Source organism: Salvelinus namaycush, chromosome 17, assembly GCF_016432855.1.
Source record: "Salvelinus namaycush isolate Seneca chromosome 17, SaNama_1.0, whole genome shotgun sequence".
Lineage (NCBI taxonomy): Eukaryota > Metazoa > Chordata > Actinopteri > Salmoniformes > Salmonidae > Salvelinus > Salvelinus namaycush.
The window spans coordinates 31,715,526-31,737,117 of NC_052323.1; the positions used below are offsets into that span (position 1 = coordinate 31,715,526).

Below are 21,592 nucleotides of genomic sequence, written 5' to 3' on the forward strand. Positions count from 1 at the left end.
TCAGCCCATGTGACAAATAAAAATTACTTTTGTTTTCTTTGTATCCCTTCAAATTGCTTATATAAATTGCAGTGTAAAATGATACCCCAAGCCAGCTTCCAACCAGCTATTGTATGGTGAAAGACTGTTTAGAGTGCCTTGATGTCTGCTTCAGACTTAACATTTGAGAGAGAAAAAAACAATAACAGACATTTAAGCTTGATATTTTTCCTATGAAGTTAGTGAAAAACATTAGCCTTTAACTTTGACATAATCTAAACTGCATTTGGGAAAAATGAAGAAAAATAGTCAAATGCAACAAACTATTTATTTTCAAGGTGCACTGTGGAGCTAGTGCATAAAACAAAAGTCATAATTTAATAGCATATAACCTTTACATAATCTAAAATTGAAATGATGCTGTTCCTGATGTAAATAGTTAGACTGATTGGATGTATTTGCACAACAACAGAGGTAGCGTCTGTGGTCAGCTCCTCAGACAATGGCATGGTATGCTGCTGCTCATTTGTGTTTGAATGGGGAGGCCCCTATTCTCTGGAGATGCGAAATCGAGGATTTTGGTACCACCAGTGTTCAAACTATTATTTTCACTGATGAGCAGCCTTCATCATGTGCATCGTCTTCCTCAGGTTGATTTAAGTACTCTGTCTCTCTGAATATTCCTGTTCTATGAGCTGATGGGTTGGAGACTGTTCAGTGCTCTATATATTATACACAGTGCACAATCTGGAACTATGTGATGTTAAATATTGATATATATATATATATTTTAAATTGAACCTTAATTTAACTTATTTAACAGTTAAGAACAAATTCTTATTTACATTGACAGCCTACTGGGGAACAGTGGGTTAACTGCCCTGTTCAGGAGTAGGATGACATATTTTTACCTTGTCAGCTCAGGGATTCAATCCAGCACCCTTTCGGTTACTGGCCCAATGCTCTAACCACTAGGCTACCTGCCGATATTCAGCATATTCAGCAATATCTCCTTGTCAAACAATTATTTGAAGACTACATGAGTTAGATCCAGGCTAGATGGTAAGAAATAACTATTTATTTCAGCTTATGGTTAGAAAATAAAAATCAAGCAGAATATCAAAGAGTAGTAATACTTCCCTCTAGTGGAACACATTTGGCAACTCTGCAACACTAAGAGGTAGTACAAATGAGATAAAAGTATATCCGATCTGCTAAACCTACTAAATAAGTATAATAGTAAGCCTTCATGATGAGATTATGAAATTATTTTGGAGTAATTACATGTAGCTAAAACCAGTTGACAAAGTGGCACAGGGTTAACATAGCTTTTGTTCTTATATGAGGTTTGTGTGCTACTTTGATTTAATTGTAGTGTTTTAGTGTTTGGTCCTGCAGTCACTATAGTCTGAGCTTTAGTGGATTGCAATAGTTTGGAAGATTGGACATGGTTTCAGTGTGAGGTGAGAGACTGCATATTCCGTTTAATTTCCACCACAACAGGAGATGTATCACTGGACATGTTTCACAAAGGTTATGTCACACCCAGAGATGCATGTGAAAGTTTCTGGTGATCAAACCATCTCAAGCACCACATCAATAGTCATAGCCTACATTGTTTACCATGTCTGTTTGGCTCAATGACTTTATCCAAATGCCTAGAATAAAATACAATATGTTAGAAAGACAATGTAAGTATTGTAATAGTGTTCATATTAAGTAAAACATGTTTTTTTTAAAGCCAAGAAAATGGCACATTGACACACCTGAGAGAATAACATCAGATTTTGGGATAATATAATCATAGCAATAAACATGGTGGACTGCATTATATGCTCATAACATTTTCAAACACACGTTGTGCATTATTGACATAAAGTATTGATCCTTGTAAAAAGGCAGAGCAACAGACGTATCATTATCTGTCGCGATATTTGGCTTGTGGCTGGAGCTGGATCAGAATTCAAATCGTGTTTCGTAAATGGTGGAAAACCTAATAATATTTGAGGTGTGGTGGTTCGGTGCCCTTTTTGACGGCATGTGGAAAGGTATGCTAACAAGCTAGGCTGCAAGCTAAACAGTTTGACAGTTATCCTCTTCAAATATGATCACTTACAACTTTTCGGAAGGTAACCGTCTTTGTGCAATCAACAGTTAGCTTGCAATTTTGCAAGCTAGCTAGCTAACCTCGTCCCCAGGCTCGATTGCTAGAGAGACAGCCGGCTTGTGGACGAGATTACAAGTTTAGCTAACGGAGCTAGTGAACTTGAATATCAGGAGGGGAAAAAAGCTTGATATCGTGTTACTAGCTAGCTATGAGGCCTAGCTTGTCAGATAAACAAAACTAACATTAGATCAAATACGTGTATCAGTTGTATGCTGCATTGTTCACTAGAAAGCATATGTATACAATCGTTTTATCCAGTTTCGTGCCTACTAAAAAGGACCCAGTTACTGAGTCCAAGTTATAGAGCAGTTACTACTAGCTACAACCTTTATCCATTGTTCTCTCAACACGGTTTAGATCCAGGTTTGTCTTTAGTCCATCATTAGACTAATATCTATTTGGTATCCTTGTTTGTTCTGTTCATTTAAATCAGATATTGTAATCACAGAATAGCCCACATGCGTTACATAATTGAACTATCCCACCTAACACCATATGAGCCATTGCTTGACTTAATGGATGTCCCACACCTTCCTTAATAAGTGTTCCTGTTAAGTTTATCTCTTTTTGCTTTTCTTCAATTGTGAAAGATGTCTACTTCAGGAGATGATTTTGATCCAGCGACTACAACACAAGTTGAAAGAAGCAGAGGGTACGCTGCAGAAAGCAACCCAATATGGCCTTCAGCTGCTGGATGGGCAGCTGGATCTGCAGAACAAGTTGGATGAACCGAGGATAGAGATTACCAACACTGTGGAGGTGATCATTCACACTAGGCAATTACTGACATCATTAAAGGCAGCTGTCTTGACAGTTGACGAATGAATGACAGAAGCAGTATAACTCATTACAAAATAAGACAACTGCTTTCCATAAAAACTACTAATATGAATGGTGTAATCATCCTGATATTGCATGACAGGAATCTTGTTACTACTGATATTACAGGAATGTTAAACAGGGTTAGGATGAGAACACAGATAGAGTGGGTTGATGTTAGAGGTACGACTATAGTCTCTTGTGTGTCGGTTCTCAGGCCCTGAAGGAAGAGAAATACTCTCTGCAGCGGGAAGTGGAGCTGAAAAGCCGTGTGCTGGACAGCCTGCGCTCCGACTACGACTTGGTCAACAGCCAGCGGAGGCTGCAGTGGGAGAAACAGGAATCCATGCTGGAGAGAAACCATGCTATGGAGCTCAATGAGTGCAAGAACAAGGTTGGGCTGCCAGTGATGTGGTTTGGGTTACCTGTACATCTCTGTACACCATTTGCAGTATTTGGGGGATATGCTGAATCTAGACGAGGAAGAATGAATGCAAAGTTACTTTGTTGTGGAATTCTCCACACTGAAATCATCTCTGCTAAGGACATCACAAGTTGTCTTTGAGTCAATTCGTTTTCCTTGACAATACGTAGTGCCCAGTCATTGTAGTGAATGAATGTGATGTGTGTGTTTGGCCGCAGGTGGAGAAAATGAAAGCTGAATTGGATGAGGCGCAGCTCATTGAGAAGCAGCTGAAGCATAAACTGGAGCTCCAGACAGAGACCCTGAGGAACAAGATGGAGGAGCTGCGTTTGGTCACAGAGCGGACTCCATGAAACCATGTCCTCAGAGTTGATGGAGTTGCAGGAGGAGAGGATGGAGCTGGAGGATGCTAAGGTGAACAAAATATTTAATATTACACTCTCTGTAAAGACCCATAAAGACTCAGGATAACTAGAAAAATAATTTGTTCATCCATAGCTGATTAAAATCTTGGTAAACAATGATTACATGTGGTACAGTATAGGTAGCCATTTTCTTTTTGTCCACTCAGGCCACCTTGGAGCAGGCACTTCAGGAGGCCCAGTACAAAGGCCAGCATCTGGAGCTGACCAACACAAACCTTCAATGTTAACTGGAGCGAATCACTGAGAAGGAAGAGCATGAGAGAGAAGCTGTCTCCTGCTTTAACGCCTTGGAGTAAAATAATAATCTTTTAGCAGTTTAGGATAAGGCTCAAGGTACTAAACGATATCATAACCGCCATCGATAAAAGACAGTACTGTGCAGCCGTCTTCATCGACCTGGCCAAGGCTTTCGACTCTGTCAATCACCGTATTCTTATCGGCAGACTTAATAGCCTTGGTTTCTCAAATGGCTGCCTCGCCTGGTTCACCAACTACTTTGCAGACAGAGTTCAGTGTGTAAAATCGGAGGGCCTGTTGTCCGGACCTCTGGCAGTCTCTATGGGGGTACCACAGGGTTCAATTCTCGGAACAACTCTTTTCTCTGTATATATCAACGATGCCGCTCTTGCTGCGGGTGATTCCCTGATCCATCTCTATGCAGACGACACCATTCTGTATACATCTGGCCCTTCTTTGGACACTGTGTTAACTAACCTCCAAATGAGCTTCAATGCCATACAACACTCCTTCTGTGGCCTCCAACTGCTCTTAAACGCTAGCAAAACCAAATGCATGCTTTTCAACCGTGCACTGCCCGCACCCGCTGGCCCGACTAGCATCACTACTCTGGACGGTTCTGACCTAGAATACGTGGACAACTACAAATACCTAGGTGTCTGGCTAGACTGTAAACTCTCCTTCCAGTCTCATATTAAACATCTCCAATCCAAAATTAAATCTAGAATCGGCTTTCTATTTCGCAACAAAGTCTCCTTCACTCACGCCGCAAACTTACCCTAGTAAAACTGACTATCCTACCGATCCTCGACTTTGGCAATGTCATCTACAAAATAGCTTCCAATACTCTACTCAGCAAATTGGATGTAGTCTATCACAGTGCCATCCGTTTTGTTACCAAAGCGCCTTATACCACCCACCACTGCGACCTGTATGCTCTAGTCGGCTGGCCCTCGCTACATATTCGTTGCCAGACCCACTGGCTCCAGGTCATCTATAAGTCTATGCTAGGTAAAGCTCCGCCTTATCTCAGCTCACTGGTCACAATAACAACACCCACCCGTAGTACGCGCTCCAGCAGGTATATCTCAATGGTCATCCCCAAAGCCAACACTTCCTTTGGCCGCCGTTCCTTCCCATTCTCTGCTGCCAGTGACTGGAACGAATTGCAAAAATCGCTGAAGCTGGAGACTTACATTTTCCTCACTAACTTTAAACATCAGCTATCTGAGCAGCTAACCGATCGCTGCAGCTGTACATAGTCCATCTGTAAATTGCCCACCCAATCTACCTATCTCATCCCCATATTGTTTTTATTTACTTTGCTGCTCTTTTGCACACCAGTATCACTACTTACACACCATCATCTGATCATCATCATCTGCTCATCTATCACTCCAGTGTTAATCTGCTAAATTGTAATTACTTTGCTACTATGGCCTATTTATTGCCTTACCACCTCATGCCATTTGCACACATTGTATATAGACTTTCTTTTTTTCTATTGTGTTATTGACTGTACGCTTGTTTATTCCATGTGTAACTCTGTGTTGTTGTTTCTGTCGCACTGCTTTGCTTTATCTTGGCCAGGTCGCAGTTGTAAATGAGAACTTGTTCTCAACTAGCCTACCTGGTTAAATAAAGGTGGGGAAAAAAATATATATATTATGCATGCGTTACACTAGATTCATAGTCATTCATGCTAATGACACTATTGTTCCTATTTGCCTGCTTTAGAAAGCCCTGGAGGCCAACGAGATCTCCAGATTCAACTGGATCAGGTGTTGCAACAGGCACAAGATCCAAACAGCAAGGGAAATTCTTTATTTGGAGAGGTAGGTGCTATATTTCTCTTTTAGCTTGAGGACAAGCGAGCAGCGATTAAGAGACAGTTGATCAGTATGAAAGTACCGATCCCTTCAGAAGCAGCATGTGATCTCAGAACAACATCTTCATCGTATTAAGGTACAATACAAAACACTTTCCCTTGTGTTTCCAGTCAATCACTCCTAGTGACAATGTGAGACTGAACCAGAGGTGCATTTGGAATTTATTAGCTTTTTCCTCTTGTTTTTTCCCTCCAGGTTCAGATAGCCACAATGATGCAGCTGCAAGGCTCCAGGGCAGGCCCTGCTCACTTGGAGCGCCTACAGTCCATTCTCTCAGAGAAGAACAGTGAGATACAAGCTTTCAAGATCAAACTACGTCACCCGGAGAAAGTAGCGGTGATATCCTCTTGTTTGTGGTCACTTCGATTCAAATCCATAACACTACAACATGTGATAGGACAACAGATTCACAGTATGAAGTGATTGTGTAGTTATGTCAATTGTTGGTTACTTTGTCTATGCAGATGACATTGAAGGCACAGCTCTCTTCAGCTCCAGTGGAAACGGACGGGACTTACTACACTGACCTGAAAATCCAACTTTTGAACTCTGCGAGTTATCTCTGGTTTTAGTGTACAGTTAGTATTTACATGCTGAGTCGATGAAGGCCTTCAGTTTAACCCATAAATGGTCTGCATTTAAAGTTCAGTATACAAATTGGAGCTATCATACCTGCGTCAGCGTTTGATTGTTGTGATGTGTGATGTTTGTGTGTGTAGGAAGGATGCAGAGCGACTGGGGGATGAGTTGTTCATGCAAATAATGAAGTCACTCTCTGAGAGTCAAAGCACTGGAGCTGGAGAGAAAGTTATTCAGTGTAGTGAGGGCCCTCAAACAGAGCCAGAGTGACAACATCAAGCTGCAAGTCAAAGTGGAAGAGTTTAGGTGGAAATATGAGCCCAATGGTAAATTTGCCTATATAGTGACATTCACTTGAACACAGGTGCAGTGATTACTTACATATTTCAAACATTTAGACAATAGGTAAGAGGTATTAACTCAATGATGTTGTGTTTTTAGTGGGGAATAAATATCTTATTCAGAAGCGCAAGTGCGAGAAACTCCCTGTAGACATGCCTAGTGACCTCCCAGAGGTGAAGAAAGAGGAGCCCATGGTCCTGGAGATGGATCTCCCCAAGCACATGAAAGAGGAAACGGAAGCAGAGGCCCACCCTTGTGTAAAGGAGAGGCCCACCGTTACCCCTCTGCAGCCCCCCCAACAGCCCCAAGCCTAACCCTGCCTTGCCTGGAGACAGCAAGTGTGTCCGCATCTGTGAGGAGCCCCCAACCACTATCCCCAACCCCCCCCATGTCAGTGTCCCTATGGTGCTGCAGACCCTTGTCTCTCCTCCGCTGTGTCAACTTTGGTTTCTCTGTGTTCTTCCTGGGTTTTGTTCGGGCTCTCACCACTCGTCCACCACTGCCTACCCTTCCCCTGCCTTTCGGGAGGGCTGTCACAGGAAAGAGTCTTCACTGATTTGCACTGATTTGCCTTCGACTTCCAGTAGGGGCAATTATGCTGCCACCTGACCTAAAAATTGTATTAAGATACCTTTTTATAAGTATTACACTTTTCGGGACATTTTTCCTACAAAGCTGACTGCCTGGATTAAGGCTAGAATTGCTATTAGGAGAACCCTTGTAATTTACTGTATACAGTGTACCATGAGTCAGTGTGTAACTTGTTCTTCCGTTGCATGTACTGTATTAGATGATGTCATTTAAGTACTAATAATGGTTTACAGCCTGCTGCCTTTGGGAACAGTTTAAATTACATTTGTCATTGTTTTAGCATTTTTTTGTTCTTATTAACACATGTACTTGAATTTTGTCAAGTGGTTTTGGAATTAGCCTGTTTACCTTCAATCTAATGGGGTTTATTGTATGGCGTACCACGTAGGCCTAGAAAATTTGTTTGTAAATAAATCGTTTTATATTTTTACTATAAATGAAGACGACAGGGTTGTAAACCTCATCTGTATGGCTTTGCATTTGACAGCATCTTTATACAAACGGAATGGTTTGCAATTGCCTTTAGGTCTCTTTTAGCTGACTGTAAAATCAAGACTAAGGAGATGGAGAAGGAAGGCACTCTCTGAATGGCACACATACACAATCCATGTCTCAAAGCTTAAAAATCCTTCTTTAACCTGTCTCCTCCCCTTCATCTACACTGATTGAAGTGGATTTAACAAGTGACATCAATAAGGGATCATAGCTTTCACCTGGTCAGTCTGTCATGGAAAGAGCAGGTGTTCCTAATGTTTTGTACACTCAGTGTATATTTTAACAGTTTGTAAATATATTAATACAATTACCACAAAATATGGATTTTAGTCTGATTTAATCTCATTTAAGTGTTAAAATGAAATATTTGGTAAGATGCTTTTTAACCCCCTATCTGATATCAAAGCACAGTCAATCAGCATTTTTTTGTATTTATTGTTAAATTAGTCTATGGGCAGTTTTGGGAAGTGCTCTATCATCACTTAGTACTTAGATGATAACTAACACAATTTCACACACAACAAGGAGGCCCATTGAGTAAGTGTTTTTAGTTGTATAGTCATCATACAGTATATTAAGCCAGGATTAAATTATATTGCACAAAAATATAAACGCAACATGTAAAGTGGTGGTACGATGTTTCATGTTTTTGTGCACAAATTTGTTTACATCACTGTTAGTGAGCATTTCTCCTTTGCCAAAATAATCCATCCACTTTACAGGTGAGGCATGTCAAGAAGCTGATTAAACGGCATGATCATTACACAGGTGCACCTTGTGCTAGGGACAATAAAAGGGCACTCTAAAATCTGAAGTTTTGTCACACAACACAATGCCACAGATGTCTGAAGTTTTGAGGGAGTGTACAATTGGCATGCTGACTGCAGGAATGTCCACCAGAGCTGTTGCCAGAGAATTGAATGTTAATTTCTTTACCATAAGCCGCCTCCAATGTCGTTTTAGAGAATTTGTCAGTACGTCCACCGGCTTCACAACCGCAGACCACGTGTAACCAAGCAAGCCCTGGACCTCCAGTATAGATCAGGGTTAACCCGCTATAACCGACACACGGAAGAGTATTAGTCTCTTCTCCTGCTTATCTCTGTCTTCTGAGAAGAAAACACTATAGTTACTTTTTCATATGTTGTAAGATTTATATACATGTTTACAGTACCATAACTGTTTTGACAAACTGGTGTGAGATTTTCTATGTAGGCCTACAGTTACAATGATCTGTTGCCACATTATGCAATATTCGATTTCTTGAAGAACCCCTAGAGGTTGTATATCAATTTGATCAGGGGCTTGTGGGGAACAATTTAATGCCATCAAATCTTTGCCACCCCGAGATGGGCCAATTTTTGGTATGGCACATGGGCTATATGTACAGTTGTCAGTTCATGTAATAATATGAAATAAAACTTCCAAAAAGACTGATGAAATGTCATGTAATTACGTCACAAAGATCATACAGGGATCGCCATTAGCCAATCCGATCGCATAGATTTGAAAACGAGTGACACTCTTTTAAATACGATTGGCTCCCGGTCGTGATGACAAATACGGTGGGAGTGGTCTAATTTCTGACAAGTATCAACGTTACACGTCCATGCTTAAATCTGAAATGGTGCGGTCGGGTAAATAAATAGTACAATGCGTCGTAGTTCACATGAATTGTATTTGTCACCCTATAGTGTTATGATATCGATATTTTCACCATCAATATATTAGTTGTGTTAGCTATACTACAGCCAGTATGTTGACCGGATACCTGAGAAAAGGAAGTAAATCTACCAGGCTGAAGATGGCACTCATGCTCTTAGTATTGAGTTGTCAATTCGTCCATGTTCTCAGCGAAAAAGTGAGTTATTAATGAGTTAATGATATACCTATACTCGATATACTACTGTATAAATATATTGTTAAACAGTTTGTGTGTAGCCTACCAGAGTTTGATGAGAGTCTGTAGCCTACATGAATCTGATACAATCCCCTGGCCCTGTAGTCTTCCTCTGCTCTGACTGTTGTGGAGAGCACTGAGACCAGCCTGGATGATGAAGATGCGCACCACATGGAGGAAGAGAGTGATCCTGAGGATTTGGATGTGTTCCGTCCCACGGATCAGTGGCAGTCTCTCAAACCAGGTGATTGTTTGTTTTTTAAGTATTAATGCACAGGTGTCTCATGAAGTACACACAGTAGTAATACATGTATTTTATTAGGATCCCCCTTAGCGACTGTTAAAGCAGCAGCTACTCTTCCTGGGGTCCAGACAACATAAAACATGACATAATACAGAACATTTAATAGACAAGTACAGCACAAGGACAGAACTACATACATTTAAAATAAGAATGCACACATTCATATATTTATGCCTTAGCATTCCATGCACCATGTACTCAGTATAGCAGAAATACTGCAGCCATTTATTTTCCCATATATTGCAATCCTTTACTCTACTGTTACAATTGCTTTGTCTAAGCAGGTCCTGATATCCTAATCTCACAGCACCAGCTGTTCTGTAAACACCAGAGAGAATCTCACAACATCATGAACCATCCGTGTCCTTGGTTCTTCCGTTTGGTGTCAATAATGATATGAATAATCATGTGATTCATAAATGCCACTGAATGCAAGTGCAACACACAGAAACAAGAAACGGCATGGAGTATTAATGTGTATGGCAGAATCAAAAGTATTCACTGTACAAAATTGTTATCACTCAGGCCAGGCAGTCCCAAGGGGCTCTCACGTAAGGCTCAACCTCCAGACAAGACAGAGGGAGGTCAAACTTGGGGAACATCAGATTCTCAAATACCAGATCGATGGACAAAGGTAAGGATCCTGTTGAAATGTTTCTGTCAGTTTGAAACACTGTAGAACATTTTTGCCATGTAGCTATTATACAGTAGAGGGCCATACTATCTTTGCTTGAGATTACATCAGACTACCCACAGGTGTTTTCTCTGAGTCAGACAGGGGAAGGAGAACACACCAGGCCCATCCTTCAATGCTGAGGAGCTGAAGAAGGCTCTGAAAAATATAAAAGAAGGAGTGGATCCTGAAACTAGTGACAAAGAAAAAGAAGAGAAGGTTTGGCCTGATTTGATGTGTCTGTAGTCTCTGTTCACGGCGGAGACACGCGGCTGTGAAAAGAGATGGGATCACCGAGGCATTCGTCTGTCTTTGATTTCCTTCTCGGTTGGCAAACTATTACTTATGGTTCTAGTGTGTTTCCCTGTGTGTTTAGGAGGCTCTCAGAGCCCAGTTTCGTCCCATGGAGGAGCTGAAAAGAGACATGGCCAAACTGGACATGCTGATGGAGTCAGACTTCCAGGTTATTAGCAGACTGATGTCCCAATTCAACAGCTCAAACACCACTGTGGAGGAGAAGATAAAAGCTTTACATGACCTAGAGTACCTTGTTCATCAGGTGAGCAATGAGATACTAATGAGGTGGGAGGCAACGAGATACTAATGAGGTGGGAGGCAACGAGATACAGTGGCTTCGGAAAGTTTTCAGACCCCTTTACTTTTCCCACATTTGTTTCATTACCACCTTATTCTAAAATTGATTGAATTCCCCCCCCCCCCCTCAATCTACACACAATACCCCATAATGACAAAGGTTAAAGTTTTTGAAATTTTAGAAAATGTATTTAAAAAAAAAAAATTGAACTATAACATTTACATAATTATTCAGACCCTTTACTCAGTACTTCATTGAAGCACCTTTGGCAGCAATTACAGCTTCGAGTCTTCTTGGGTATGACGCTACTAGCTTGGCACACCTGTATTTGGGGAGTTTCTCCCATTCCTCTCTGCAGAGCCTCTCAAGCTCTGTCAGGTTGGATGGGAAGCGTCGCTGCACAGCTATTTTCAGGTCTCTCCAGAGATGTTTGATCCGGTTCAAGTCCGGGCTCTGGCTGGGCCACTCAAGAACATTCAGAAACCTGTACCAAAGCCACTCCTGCATTGTCTTGGCTGTGTGCTTAGGGTCATTGTCCTATTGTTTGGTGAACCTTCACCCTAGTCTGAGGTCCTGAGCGCTCTGGAGCAGGTTTTCATCAAGGATCTCTATGTACTCTGCGCTGTTCATCTTTCCCTCGATCCTGACTAGTCTCCCAGTCCCTGCCACTGAAAACATCCCTACAGCATGATGCTGCCACCACCATGCTTCACTGTAGAGATGGTGCCAGGTTTCTTCCAGACGTCATGCTTGGCATTCAGGCCAAAGAGTTACATCTTGATTTCATCAGACCAGAGAATCTTCTTTCTCTTGGACTGAGAGTCCTTTAGATGCCTTTTGGCAAACTCCAAGCGGGCTGTCACTGAGGAGTGGCTTCTGTCTGGCCACTCTACCATAAAGGCCTGATTGGCGGAGTGCTGCAGAGATGGTTGTCCTTCTGGAAGGTTCTCCAATCTCCACAGAGGAGCTCTGTCAGAGTGATCATTGGGTTCTTGGTCACCTCCCTGACCAAGGCCCTTCTCTCCCGATTGCTAAGTTTGGCCGGGCGGCCAGCTCTAGAAAGCGTTTTGGTGGTTCAAAACTGTTTCCATTTAAGAATGACGGAGGCCACTGTGTTCTTGGGGACCTTCAATGCTGCAGAAATGTTTTGGTAACCTTCACCAGATCTGTGCTTCAACACAATCCTGTCTCGGAGCTCTACAGGCGATTCCTTCGACCTCATGGCTTGGTTTTTGCTCTGACGTGCACTGTCAACTGTGAGACCTTATCTAGACCGGTATATGCCTTTCCAAATCATGTCCGTTCAATTGAATTTACCACAGGTGGACTCCAATCAAGTTGTAGAAACCTCTCAAGGATGATCAATGGAAACAGGATGCACCTGAGCTCAATTTTAACTCTCATAGCAATGGGTCTGAATACTAATGTAAATAAGGTATTTCTGTTTTTTATTTTTAATACGTTTTTGAAAATGTCTTAACCTGTTTTCACATTGTCATTATGGAGTGTTGTGTGTAGATTGAGGAAAACAAATATTTTTTGGAATAAGGCTATAATGTAACAGTGGAGAAAGGGAAGGGGTCTGAATATACTAATGGTTTGGGAGTATAAATTGTTGAGACAATAAAAGATGCAAAAATGATTTTACATTTTTTTTTGTTTTAATTTGATTGTAGAAATAACATTATAATTAGTTTCCTTGTTATCTGTGTTGTCAGGTGGACAATGCCCAGAACTTGGCGTCTAGCGGAGGATTGAAGCTTGTGGTTGATGCTTTGAACAGCACAGACTATCGCCTTCAGGAGAGTGCTGCTTTTGTCTTGGGGTCAGCTCTGTCAAGGTATAGCAGTCTCTAGGAACCCATACCAACAGTCTAATTGTAAATACCAGCCAAAAGACAGCATGTTTGTATTTGTGTGTGCGCCAGTAACATTATCATTGATTATGTTCTTCCTAGTAACCCGGTGGTGCAGGTGGAGGCAGTTGAAAGTGGTACCCTGCAGAAGCTGTTAATGTTACTCGCCACTCCACGACCCATGTCTGTTAAAAAGAAGGCAAGTCTTGTTCCCACATAATCAAATCCATTCGTTAGTACTCTGATTGTAATTGTAGCACCGTTAATTATCCAGTAGGAGACTCTCTTTCCATTTTAAAACTGTAAGGTTTCCTCACATCTGTCTACAGTGAAGTTTTACAATTAGCACACTATTTTGCATAATTCTCTACCTGGCACATTACTGATGCTAATGTTTGTCTGTATACAGGCGTTGTTTGCTGTGGCCTCTTTGCTACGTCACTTCCCCTTTGCCCAAAGCCACTTCCTGAAGCTGGGTGGGCTGCAGGTGTTGGGGGATCTTTTCCGAGCTTCCGAAGGCGGGGCTCTCCGTGTGAGGATTGTAACCATACTCTATGACATGATAAATGAGAAGGTGAGTGGTGCTCTTATGAAAACCTTGCCTATAAATGCAAGTCTAGTCATATGAAATCAAATGATGTGAATGGCACATTCTCTATTCTAGGAGCTGATCTCTCAGACTGGACTGGACCCCATTCCAGATGCTTCTCACAACGAGCGTTTGCAGCAGTACGCACAGGTCTCCCTCATGCCACTGTTGGCAGAGCAGGGCTGGTGCAGCCTGGTGCCTGAACTGTTGGCCTCCCCAGAGCACGACTGGAAGGAGAAGGCCCTGAGAACTATCCTGGCCATGATGCCTCACTGCCAGACTCAGTATCGGCAGGACTACACCCTGTCTTCCTCCCTCCGCACCCTACAGGAGCAGTACCAGGAACTGGTGCTCTCAGAGCAGGCCCTCGGAGACGAGGATGGGTACTTTGGGGAGATCCTGGTTCTGTTGGAGACAGTGCTGCTGAAACTGAAGTGAGCATAGGGCTGGGTGGAAAAAACCCATCAAAGGACAATAAAAACAAGTCTGCAGTTCTGTAATGTAACATTTTTAATTTGAGACTATGTAATATGATCACACATCTGCAAATCAGAAGGTTGCTTTTTTCAGTTGCTGCCTCAGAGGGCTTAGCCTTCCTTACAGCTTTTTTTTCTGCATCTGTGATGCCTCATGCTTTGGCTTGTCTCAAAATAAGGCTCTCCAGTCCTCCCTGAGGAATACATTTAGCTGGGCTAAATTACATTACTTTCCCTTATATGACATGTTTCTTATTCAGTGTGCTCTATCGATCTTCTTGTTGGATTGCCCACTAATGTGAGACTGGTGCGCCTGTGGGGGGCGGGTAGAGCATTGGGTTAGTAACCGAAAGGTTGCTAGTTCGAATCCCCGAGCCGACTAGGTGAAAAAGCTGTCGATCTGCCCTTGAGCAAGGCACTTAACCCTAATTTCTACAGGGTTGGCTGATCCCAGGCCGTGACCCTACTCTCTGCAGGTGTCTCAGGGGGAGTGGGATATGCAACAAAAACATTTCCATTTCACACCACACACTTTTATAAGTTACGTACTTGTACATGTGTGAAACAGGACAATTATAAGCACCCCCTATTTATCCTGCTGCTAACAATAATGAAATCAGAACTATATTGAACAAAAATATAAATGCAACAATTAATGATTTTACTGAGTTACAGTTCATAAAAGGAAATCAGTCAATTTAAGAAAATAAATTGGGCCCTAATCTAGGGATTTCACATGACTGGGCAGGGACGCAGCCTTGAGAGGGCATGGGCCTACCCATTTGGGAGCCAGGCTAACCCACTGGGGAGCCAGGCCCAGCCAATCAGAATTAGTTTTTCAACACAAATGGGATTTATTACAGACAGAAATACTTTGTCTGTTTCATCAGCTGTCCGAGTGGCTGGTCTCAGACGATCCTGCAGGTGAAGAAGACGGATGTGGAGATCCTGGTTACACGTGGTCTGCGGTTGTGTGGCTGGTTGGATATTCTGCCAAATTCTCTAAAATGAAGTTGGAGATGGCTTAAATTAACATTAAATTCTCTGGCAACAGCTCTGGTGGACATTCCTGCAGTCAGCATGCCAACTGCACGCTCCCTCAACTTGAGACATCTGTGGCATTGTGTTGTGTGACAACTGCAGATTTTAGAGTGCCCTTTTATTGTCCCTAGCACAAAGTGCACCTGTGTAATGATGCTGTTTAATCAGCTTCTTGACATGCCTCACCTGTAAAGTGGATGGATTATTTTGGCAAAGGAGAAACGCTCACTAACAGGAATGTAAACAAATGTGTGTGCAAAATTGGAGAGAAATACGCTTTGAGTGTGTATGGAACATTTCTGGGATCTTTTATTTCAGCTCATGAAACATAAATGCAACATGTAAAGTGGTGGTCCCATATTTTTGTTCAATATACTTCCATAATATTCTATTAGCTTTCATAAGAGAAGAGACTACATTTTCATGCTTCATAATTTTATTAGTCTACAGATTTCGAAAGCTGATGTCCAGTGATACTCCTCCTCTGGATCATTCCGGCAGGACAGGTGTCCAGAGAGACTTCTTGTTATGCCTCACACACTCCTCCATGCTTGACCAGGACTTGCTTGTGTTTAAGCCTGTGAAAAAGAGGGCTTCTGTTAACAACTTAAAATGGAAGGTTCAAATATGGCACCTTCAATTCAAAAGGGCATGATTGAATGTAAAATGCTGAACAGAAACCTCAAGGATTGTTGAGTATAATATTGAGTCTACTTCTCTCAAATACACACTTTATTCTAATAATGTCAGATGTCTTTTATTTTAAACTTTTTGGGGGTGCAGATCAGCTTTATATTGCAGATTGTAGCTTCCATCAATGTAATTGTCTGTATCATTTCCAATCCTCCATACACACACATATATATAGTTGAAGTCAGAAGTTGACAAACACCTTAGCCAAATACATTTAAACTCAGTTTTTCACAATTCCCAACATTTAATCCAAGTAAAAAATTCCCTGTTTTAGGTCAGTTAGGATCACCACTTTATTTTAATAATGTGAAATGTCAAAATAATAGTCGAGAGTGATTTATTTTAGCTTATATTTCTTTCATCACATTCCCAGTGGGTCAGAAGTTTACATACACTCAATTAGTATTTGGTAGCATTGCCTTTTAATTGTTTAACTTGGGTCAAACGTTTCGGGTAGCCTTCCACAAGCTTTCCCACAATAAGTTGGGTGAATTTTGGCCCATTCCTCCTGACAGAGCTGGTGTAACTGGATCAGGTTTATAGGCCTCCTTGCTCACACAGGCTTTTTAGTTCTGCCCTCAAATTTTCTATACGATTGAGGTCAGGGCTTTTGATGGCCACTCCAATACCTTGACTTTGTTGTCCTTAAGCCATTTTGCCACAACTTTGGAAGTATGCTTGGGGTCATTGTCCATTTGGAAGACCCATTTCCAACCAAGCTTTAACTTCATGACTGATGTTGCTTCAATATATCCACATAATGTTTGTTCCTCATGAAGCCATCTATTTTGTGAAGTGCACCAGTCCCTCCTGCAGCAAAGCACCACCACAACATGATGCTGCCACCCCCGTGCTTCACGGTTCGGATGGTGTTCTTCGGCTTGCAAGCATCCCCCTTTTTCCTCCAAACATAATGATGGTCATTATGGCCAAACAGTTCTATTTTTGTTTCATCAGACCAGAGGACATTTCTCCAAAAAGTATGATCTTTGTCCCCATTTGCAGTTGCAAACCATAGTCTGGCTTTTTTTATGGTGGTTTTGGAGCAGTGGCTTCTTCCTTGCTGAGCGGCCTTTCAGGTTATGTCGATATAGGGCTCGTTTTGCTGTTGATATAGATACTTTTGTACCCGTTTCCTCCAGCATCTTCACAAGGTCCTTTGCTGTTGTTCTGGGATTGATTTGCACTTTTCGCACCAAAGTACGTTCAACTCTAGGAGACAGAACGCGTCTCCTTCCTGAGCGGTATGACGGCTGCGTGGTCCTATGGTGTTTATACTTACTATTGTTTGTACAGATGAACGTGGTACCTTAAGGCGTTTGGAAATTGCTCCCAAGGATGAACCAGACTTGTGGAGGTCTACAATTTTTTTCTGAAGTCTTGGCTGATTTCTTTTGATTTTCCCATGATGTCAAGCGAAGAGGCACTGAGTTTGAAGGTAGGCCTTGAAATACATCCACAGGTACACCTCCAATTGACTCAAATTATGTCAATTAGCCTAACAGAAGCTTCTAAAGCCATAACATCATTTTCAGGAATTTTCCAAGCTGTTTAAAGGCACAGTCAACTTAGTGTATTTAAACTTCTGACCCACTGGAATTGTGATACAGTGAATTATAAGTGAAATAACCTGTCTGTAAACAATTGTTGGAAAAATGACTTGTGTCATGCACAAAGTAGATGTCCTAACCGACTTGCCAAAACTATAGTTTGTTAACAAGAAATTTGTGTAGTGGTTGAAAAACGAGTTTTAATGACTCCAACCTAAGTGTATGTAAACTTCCGACTTCAACTGTATATTATTATTTTCCTCCATCCCTCCCCTAATTGGAGTAAACTTATGAACAACACTTCGGCTTGTACTTCCAGCTTAAACATACTATATACATTTTACAGACACAATCTATTTTACAATAGTTATCTTTTGTTTGTTATTACTCTTATCCTTCCGCTACCCTCAACCCCTCCCATCTATTTTTGAAGAACATCCAGTTTGCTAAATTTCTAGCCACAGTCAATAGGTAAGATTTGTGCGTCAGTGGCACTTCCCTTTCCTGATGATGCAACTGTTTCTAGAACATGGTCACGTAAAGTTACCTCACCGAAACTGGGGTAAGGTTTGGAGGTCCGTATCATTGATTCTAGGTGCATCTAGCACCTGCTTCATCATCTTATTTTCTCAGACTTCTGGGGAATGTTTTTCTTATTGACATATTGCCTAACTTTTCTGTGTGGTCTGGCCTCACTTTGCCAGTGTTTGCTAGTGATTGAAATGGCCTAAAAGACAGCATCAATCATCTATATTATATAGGGAATAATTTTCTCTGAAACTTTATTTACGGCAGTTAAATAACCTCACCCTTGTGCTTTATACTTACATTACAGCACATAGTAGGATAGGTATAATAGGAATAATACTCTATTTACACAAGGTAAATAACCCATGTGTTTTATACTTACTTATTCTCACGACACAGCACACACTCGGTGGTGTATGTGTTGCCATCGCTCCCACACACAGGATCAAACTCTCTGGAGCACATGCCGCCTTCATACACCTCACACTGAGGCTGTTTTAGGCAGGGGAAGAGCAGTCCTTACTATTATAGTTATTTTGACATACACATCCTCATAAAAAGTATTGTAATGTCCTTGTTTCCATAGAATAACTATTTCCTAATGTATCTCACCTCTCTGGGCTGTGGGCATCTTTCTTCATCCATGGCAAAAACTGTACAAAACATGAAAAGAAAAGGGTATTCACTTTTTCCTTGATGTGATTCACAATATTCAGTGTGGGGGAAAAGGTTGGTGGAATGTTGCTCAGCAACTGTCTGAAAAGTATGCCTTCTTTTATTATTGGCCTTTGAAACAAGATCCCATTCCACTTCTTTAAATACCTTATTGTTTTCCAGATGAAATGACTGTCCCTTGTTGAATTTACTCAATGTGTTATCTTTAGCTCTATGATGACACAGCCAGTGAGATACATACCAGTAACACCAATGTCAAGGTATCTATCTTGGAAATAACTTTTATCTTGGTATTAATGGCATGGGGTCTGAGACTGTTGTCCATATTCTCTCACCGGTGTCCTGTGACACTGGGGGACATGCATATAATTAGGAATTACAATAATTATTCATAGGAATTTAATAGGATCATGGCTCCCCACACGATGAGCTCTCTCAGAGTCAGCTTCATAGAAGTGCCTTGGTAGACAAAATGATATCACCTGACATTCTTTTCTTGGTGCAACTCTGACGTTCCATTTGTGTGGGCTCTTACAACTGGGTAGTCTATCCTAAACGTAGGTATCCTAAACGTAGATAACCTAAGCTGTCACCACTTCCTTATAGGCTACTCTTCATTCTTAAATTCATCTGAAAGCGTGTAACCAATTCAACTAGCATCGCTCACAGTGAAGAGTTGTCTGATTATTCCCAAAACCTCATTGATCTAAGTACAGAATAAAGTGAAATGTTCAATGTTAAAATATCAAGCAATATTTTTACATGTACCGTATGTCAAAACAGCTCATAAGTGCTTTTGGTTATGGCAATAGTACTCACCAGAGAGAGAGAGGAGCACGATAGCACAGAGCAGTATTGTCATCTTCATAGTCTCTGTGAAGGTATGGCTTGGAGTTGTGAGTCTGTATGTTTGTGTTTCCTTTGCCATCTAGCCTGCCTTTTTATATGGTGCTTTTGGGACTTGACCTGTCAGTTAAATACCACTCCTCCCACCTCTCCATCTCTCCTCCCAGCTGGTTTGTTTGTTATTGCCACTGAGTTTTTGTCACATAGCAGTGTGTTGGCTAGCAGGGGCCAATGGTGATGTGTTCCAATGTATTCTGTTGCTTCCTCATTCAGCATGGTCATCATAACTAACACAGATCTGGATCGTGGGCCCACAAGATAAAACTAACAATAAGTACTGCAGTTTTATGTTCTTGTGTACATGTTCTGCTTTCATTTGCTCAATACTTATTTATTAAATCTCTGCAACAAAACAAACACAGTACATATCTTCCCTTTTTCAATTCACATTGTCAGAATAAGATGTACTTATTTCTAAATAAGTATTTTTCTATTGTGTCTGTATAGGAATAAAAAAGAGACAAACCATTATTTTTCAGGCAAACCCCAGTTTCACTACACAGCTCCCAAAGTGAGTGACTGTTCATTGGTAGAAAATGAGTGGAATGACTGGAAAAAGTTGAACTTGGTTTCTAAAGAGGTCAATTGTGCTTTGAGACCGTAACAATGCAGGATATCAGTCATCCTTTGTCTTTGTCAATGTAATTTGTAGTCTCTAAATGAAAACGTGCATCCACAAATGACTCAGAAAGATAACCAAGTCACACAGTACACCTTGTGCATTCTCAATTGAATAATTGCTCAAGAAGATAATCCGGTATATTTTAGAATGAATGGAAGTATCAGAGTAGTATGTAGCTAGGCTACTAATTTCTAAGGCATCTTTACAGCAGGTCATATGCTGCAAGCTCTGTCTGAGTTGAATCTTTTTTCCTCCATTTTCAGATGACTTTGAGGGGAGGCGTTAAACATGGATAAAACTATCATTTTGATTTCATGGATGGTCAGTCCTTGCATCCATAGCCCCGTCTATGAATTTGAAATTGATACCATTCTCTAGGCCCATCCCTCTGCTTTTTACTAAAACAGAGGCAGGTGACCACTTTGTTATTGTTTCAATTAAAGGTAGACTCAGCGATATGACGTAGACGCAGAAAGTAAACAGCATAGTGGATCAGTTTACGCATCAACTAAGAGTGTTGAAGTGTGAGGCTCAACTTCTTCCGTTTTGTTTGCAATACATGTATCTCTGCCATTTTTAAAGTCATGCAACCCTCCGTCCTTGGCTTGAACTAAATAAGTATTTTTGACACACCTATGTTAGAATTTAGAGATCACAACATTAGTGTTATAAGCAGTTTTAGGAGGACATGTAATTACTTTCAGAACCACCAAAAAGTTACTTTTTCAAATCCTACAGGTACAGGTAAGATGTTCTGATTTCTATATAGTATCAGAAAGAGCAGATTCTGAGGTTTCCAACACATTTACCTTTGCCGAATAACTCTCAAAATTGAAGATATGAACTCTATTTCAAAATATCACTTTTTTCCAAGAATAACCACTGGTCCTTTATGTTCAACACAGTGAGCATGCAGCAATAGATCATCTACAGCAGTGGATCCCAAACATTTATAGTCCCATACCCCTTCAAACATTCAACCTCCAGCTGCGTACCCCATCTAGCACTAGGGTCAGCGTACTCTCAAATGTTGTTTTTTGCCATCAATGTAAGCCTTCCACACACACACTATACGATACATTTATTGAACATAAGAATGAGTGTGAGTTATTGTCACAACCTGGCTCGTGGGAAGTGACAAAGTGCTCTTATAGTACCAGGGCACAAATAATAATAATAATCAATAATTCTGCTCTTTATTTAACCATCTTACATATAAAACCTTATTTGTTCATAAA

At 41.1% G+C, this 21,592-nt stretch overlaps 2 protein-coding genes and 1 pseudogene across 2 annotated transcripts; 2 read left to right on the top strand and 1 right to left on the bottom strand.

Moving 5' to 3' along the window:
- The first annotated feature begins 1,901 nt into the window (after nt 1–1,901).
- On the top strand, nt 1,902–7,898 carry LOC120062188 (annotated as a pseudogene).
- Nucleotides 7,899–9,551: 1,653 nt separating this feature from the next.
- LOC120062542 (nucleotide exchange factor SIL1-like) lies at nt 9,552–14,583 on the top strand. The gene is made up of 9 exons (XM_039012593.1): nt 9,552–9,808; nt 9,953–10,091; nt 10,677–10,785; nt 10,926–11,043; nt 11,201–11,383; nt 13,138–13,259; nt 13,377–13,473; nt 13,684–13,848; nt 13,939–14,583. The coding sequence occupies exons 1-9, from the start codon at nt 9,704–9,706 to the stop codon at nt 14,299–14,301; spliced, it is 1,401 nt and encodes a 466-aa protein (XP_038868521.1). The 5' UTR covers nt 9,552–9,703; the 3' UTR covers nt 14,302–14,583.
- Nucleotides 14,584–15,675: 1,092 nt separating this feature from the next.
- LOC120062543 (serine protease inhibitor Kazal-type 1-like) lies at nt 15,676–19,749 on the bottom strand. Its single transcript, XM_039012594.1, has 4 exons — nt 19,646–19,749; nt 18,764–18,804; nt 18,534–18,643; nt 15,676–15,958 (listed from the first exon to the last, which is right to left on the bottom strand). Exons 1-4 carry the CDS (start codon nt 19,692–19,694, stop codon nt 15,907–15,909), a joined length of 252 nt encoding a protein of 83 aa, XP_038868522.1. The 5' UTR covers nt 19,695–19,749; the 3' UTR covers nt 15,676–15,906.
- Nucleotides 19,750–21,592: the final 1,843 nt, after the last annotated feature.

Coding starts and splice junctions, on each gene's coding strand:
- LOC120062543 (XM_039012594.1), bottom strand. CDS start 19,694: ATGAAGATGACAATACTGCTCTGTGCTATCGTGCTCCTCTCTCTCTCT. Junction 18,805..19,645: donor CGTGCTCCTCTCTCTCTCTG/GTGAGTACTATT, acceptor TGTTTTGTACAG/TTTTTGCCATGGATGAAGAA. Junction 18,644..18,763: donor GATGCCCACAGCCCAGAGAG/GTGAGATACATT, acceptor TGCCTAAAACAG/CCTCAGTGTGAGGTGTATGA.
- LOC120062542 (XM_039012593.1), top strand. CDS start 9,704: ATGTTGACCGGATACCTGAGAAAAGGAAGTAAATCTACCAGGCTGAAG. Junction 11,384..13,137: donor TAGAGTACCTTGTTCATCAG/GTGAGCAATGAG, acceptor CTGTGTTGTCAG/GTGGACAATGCCCAGAACTT. Junction 13,849..13,938: donor ATGACATGATAAATGAGAAG/GTGAGTGGTGCT, acceptor TCTCTATTCTAG/GAGCTGATCTCTCAGACTGG.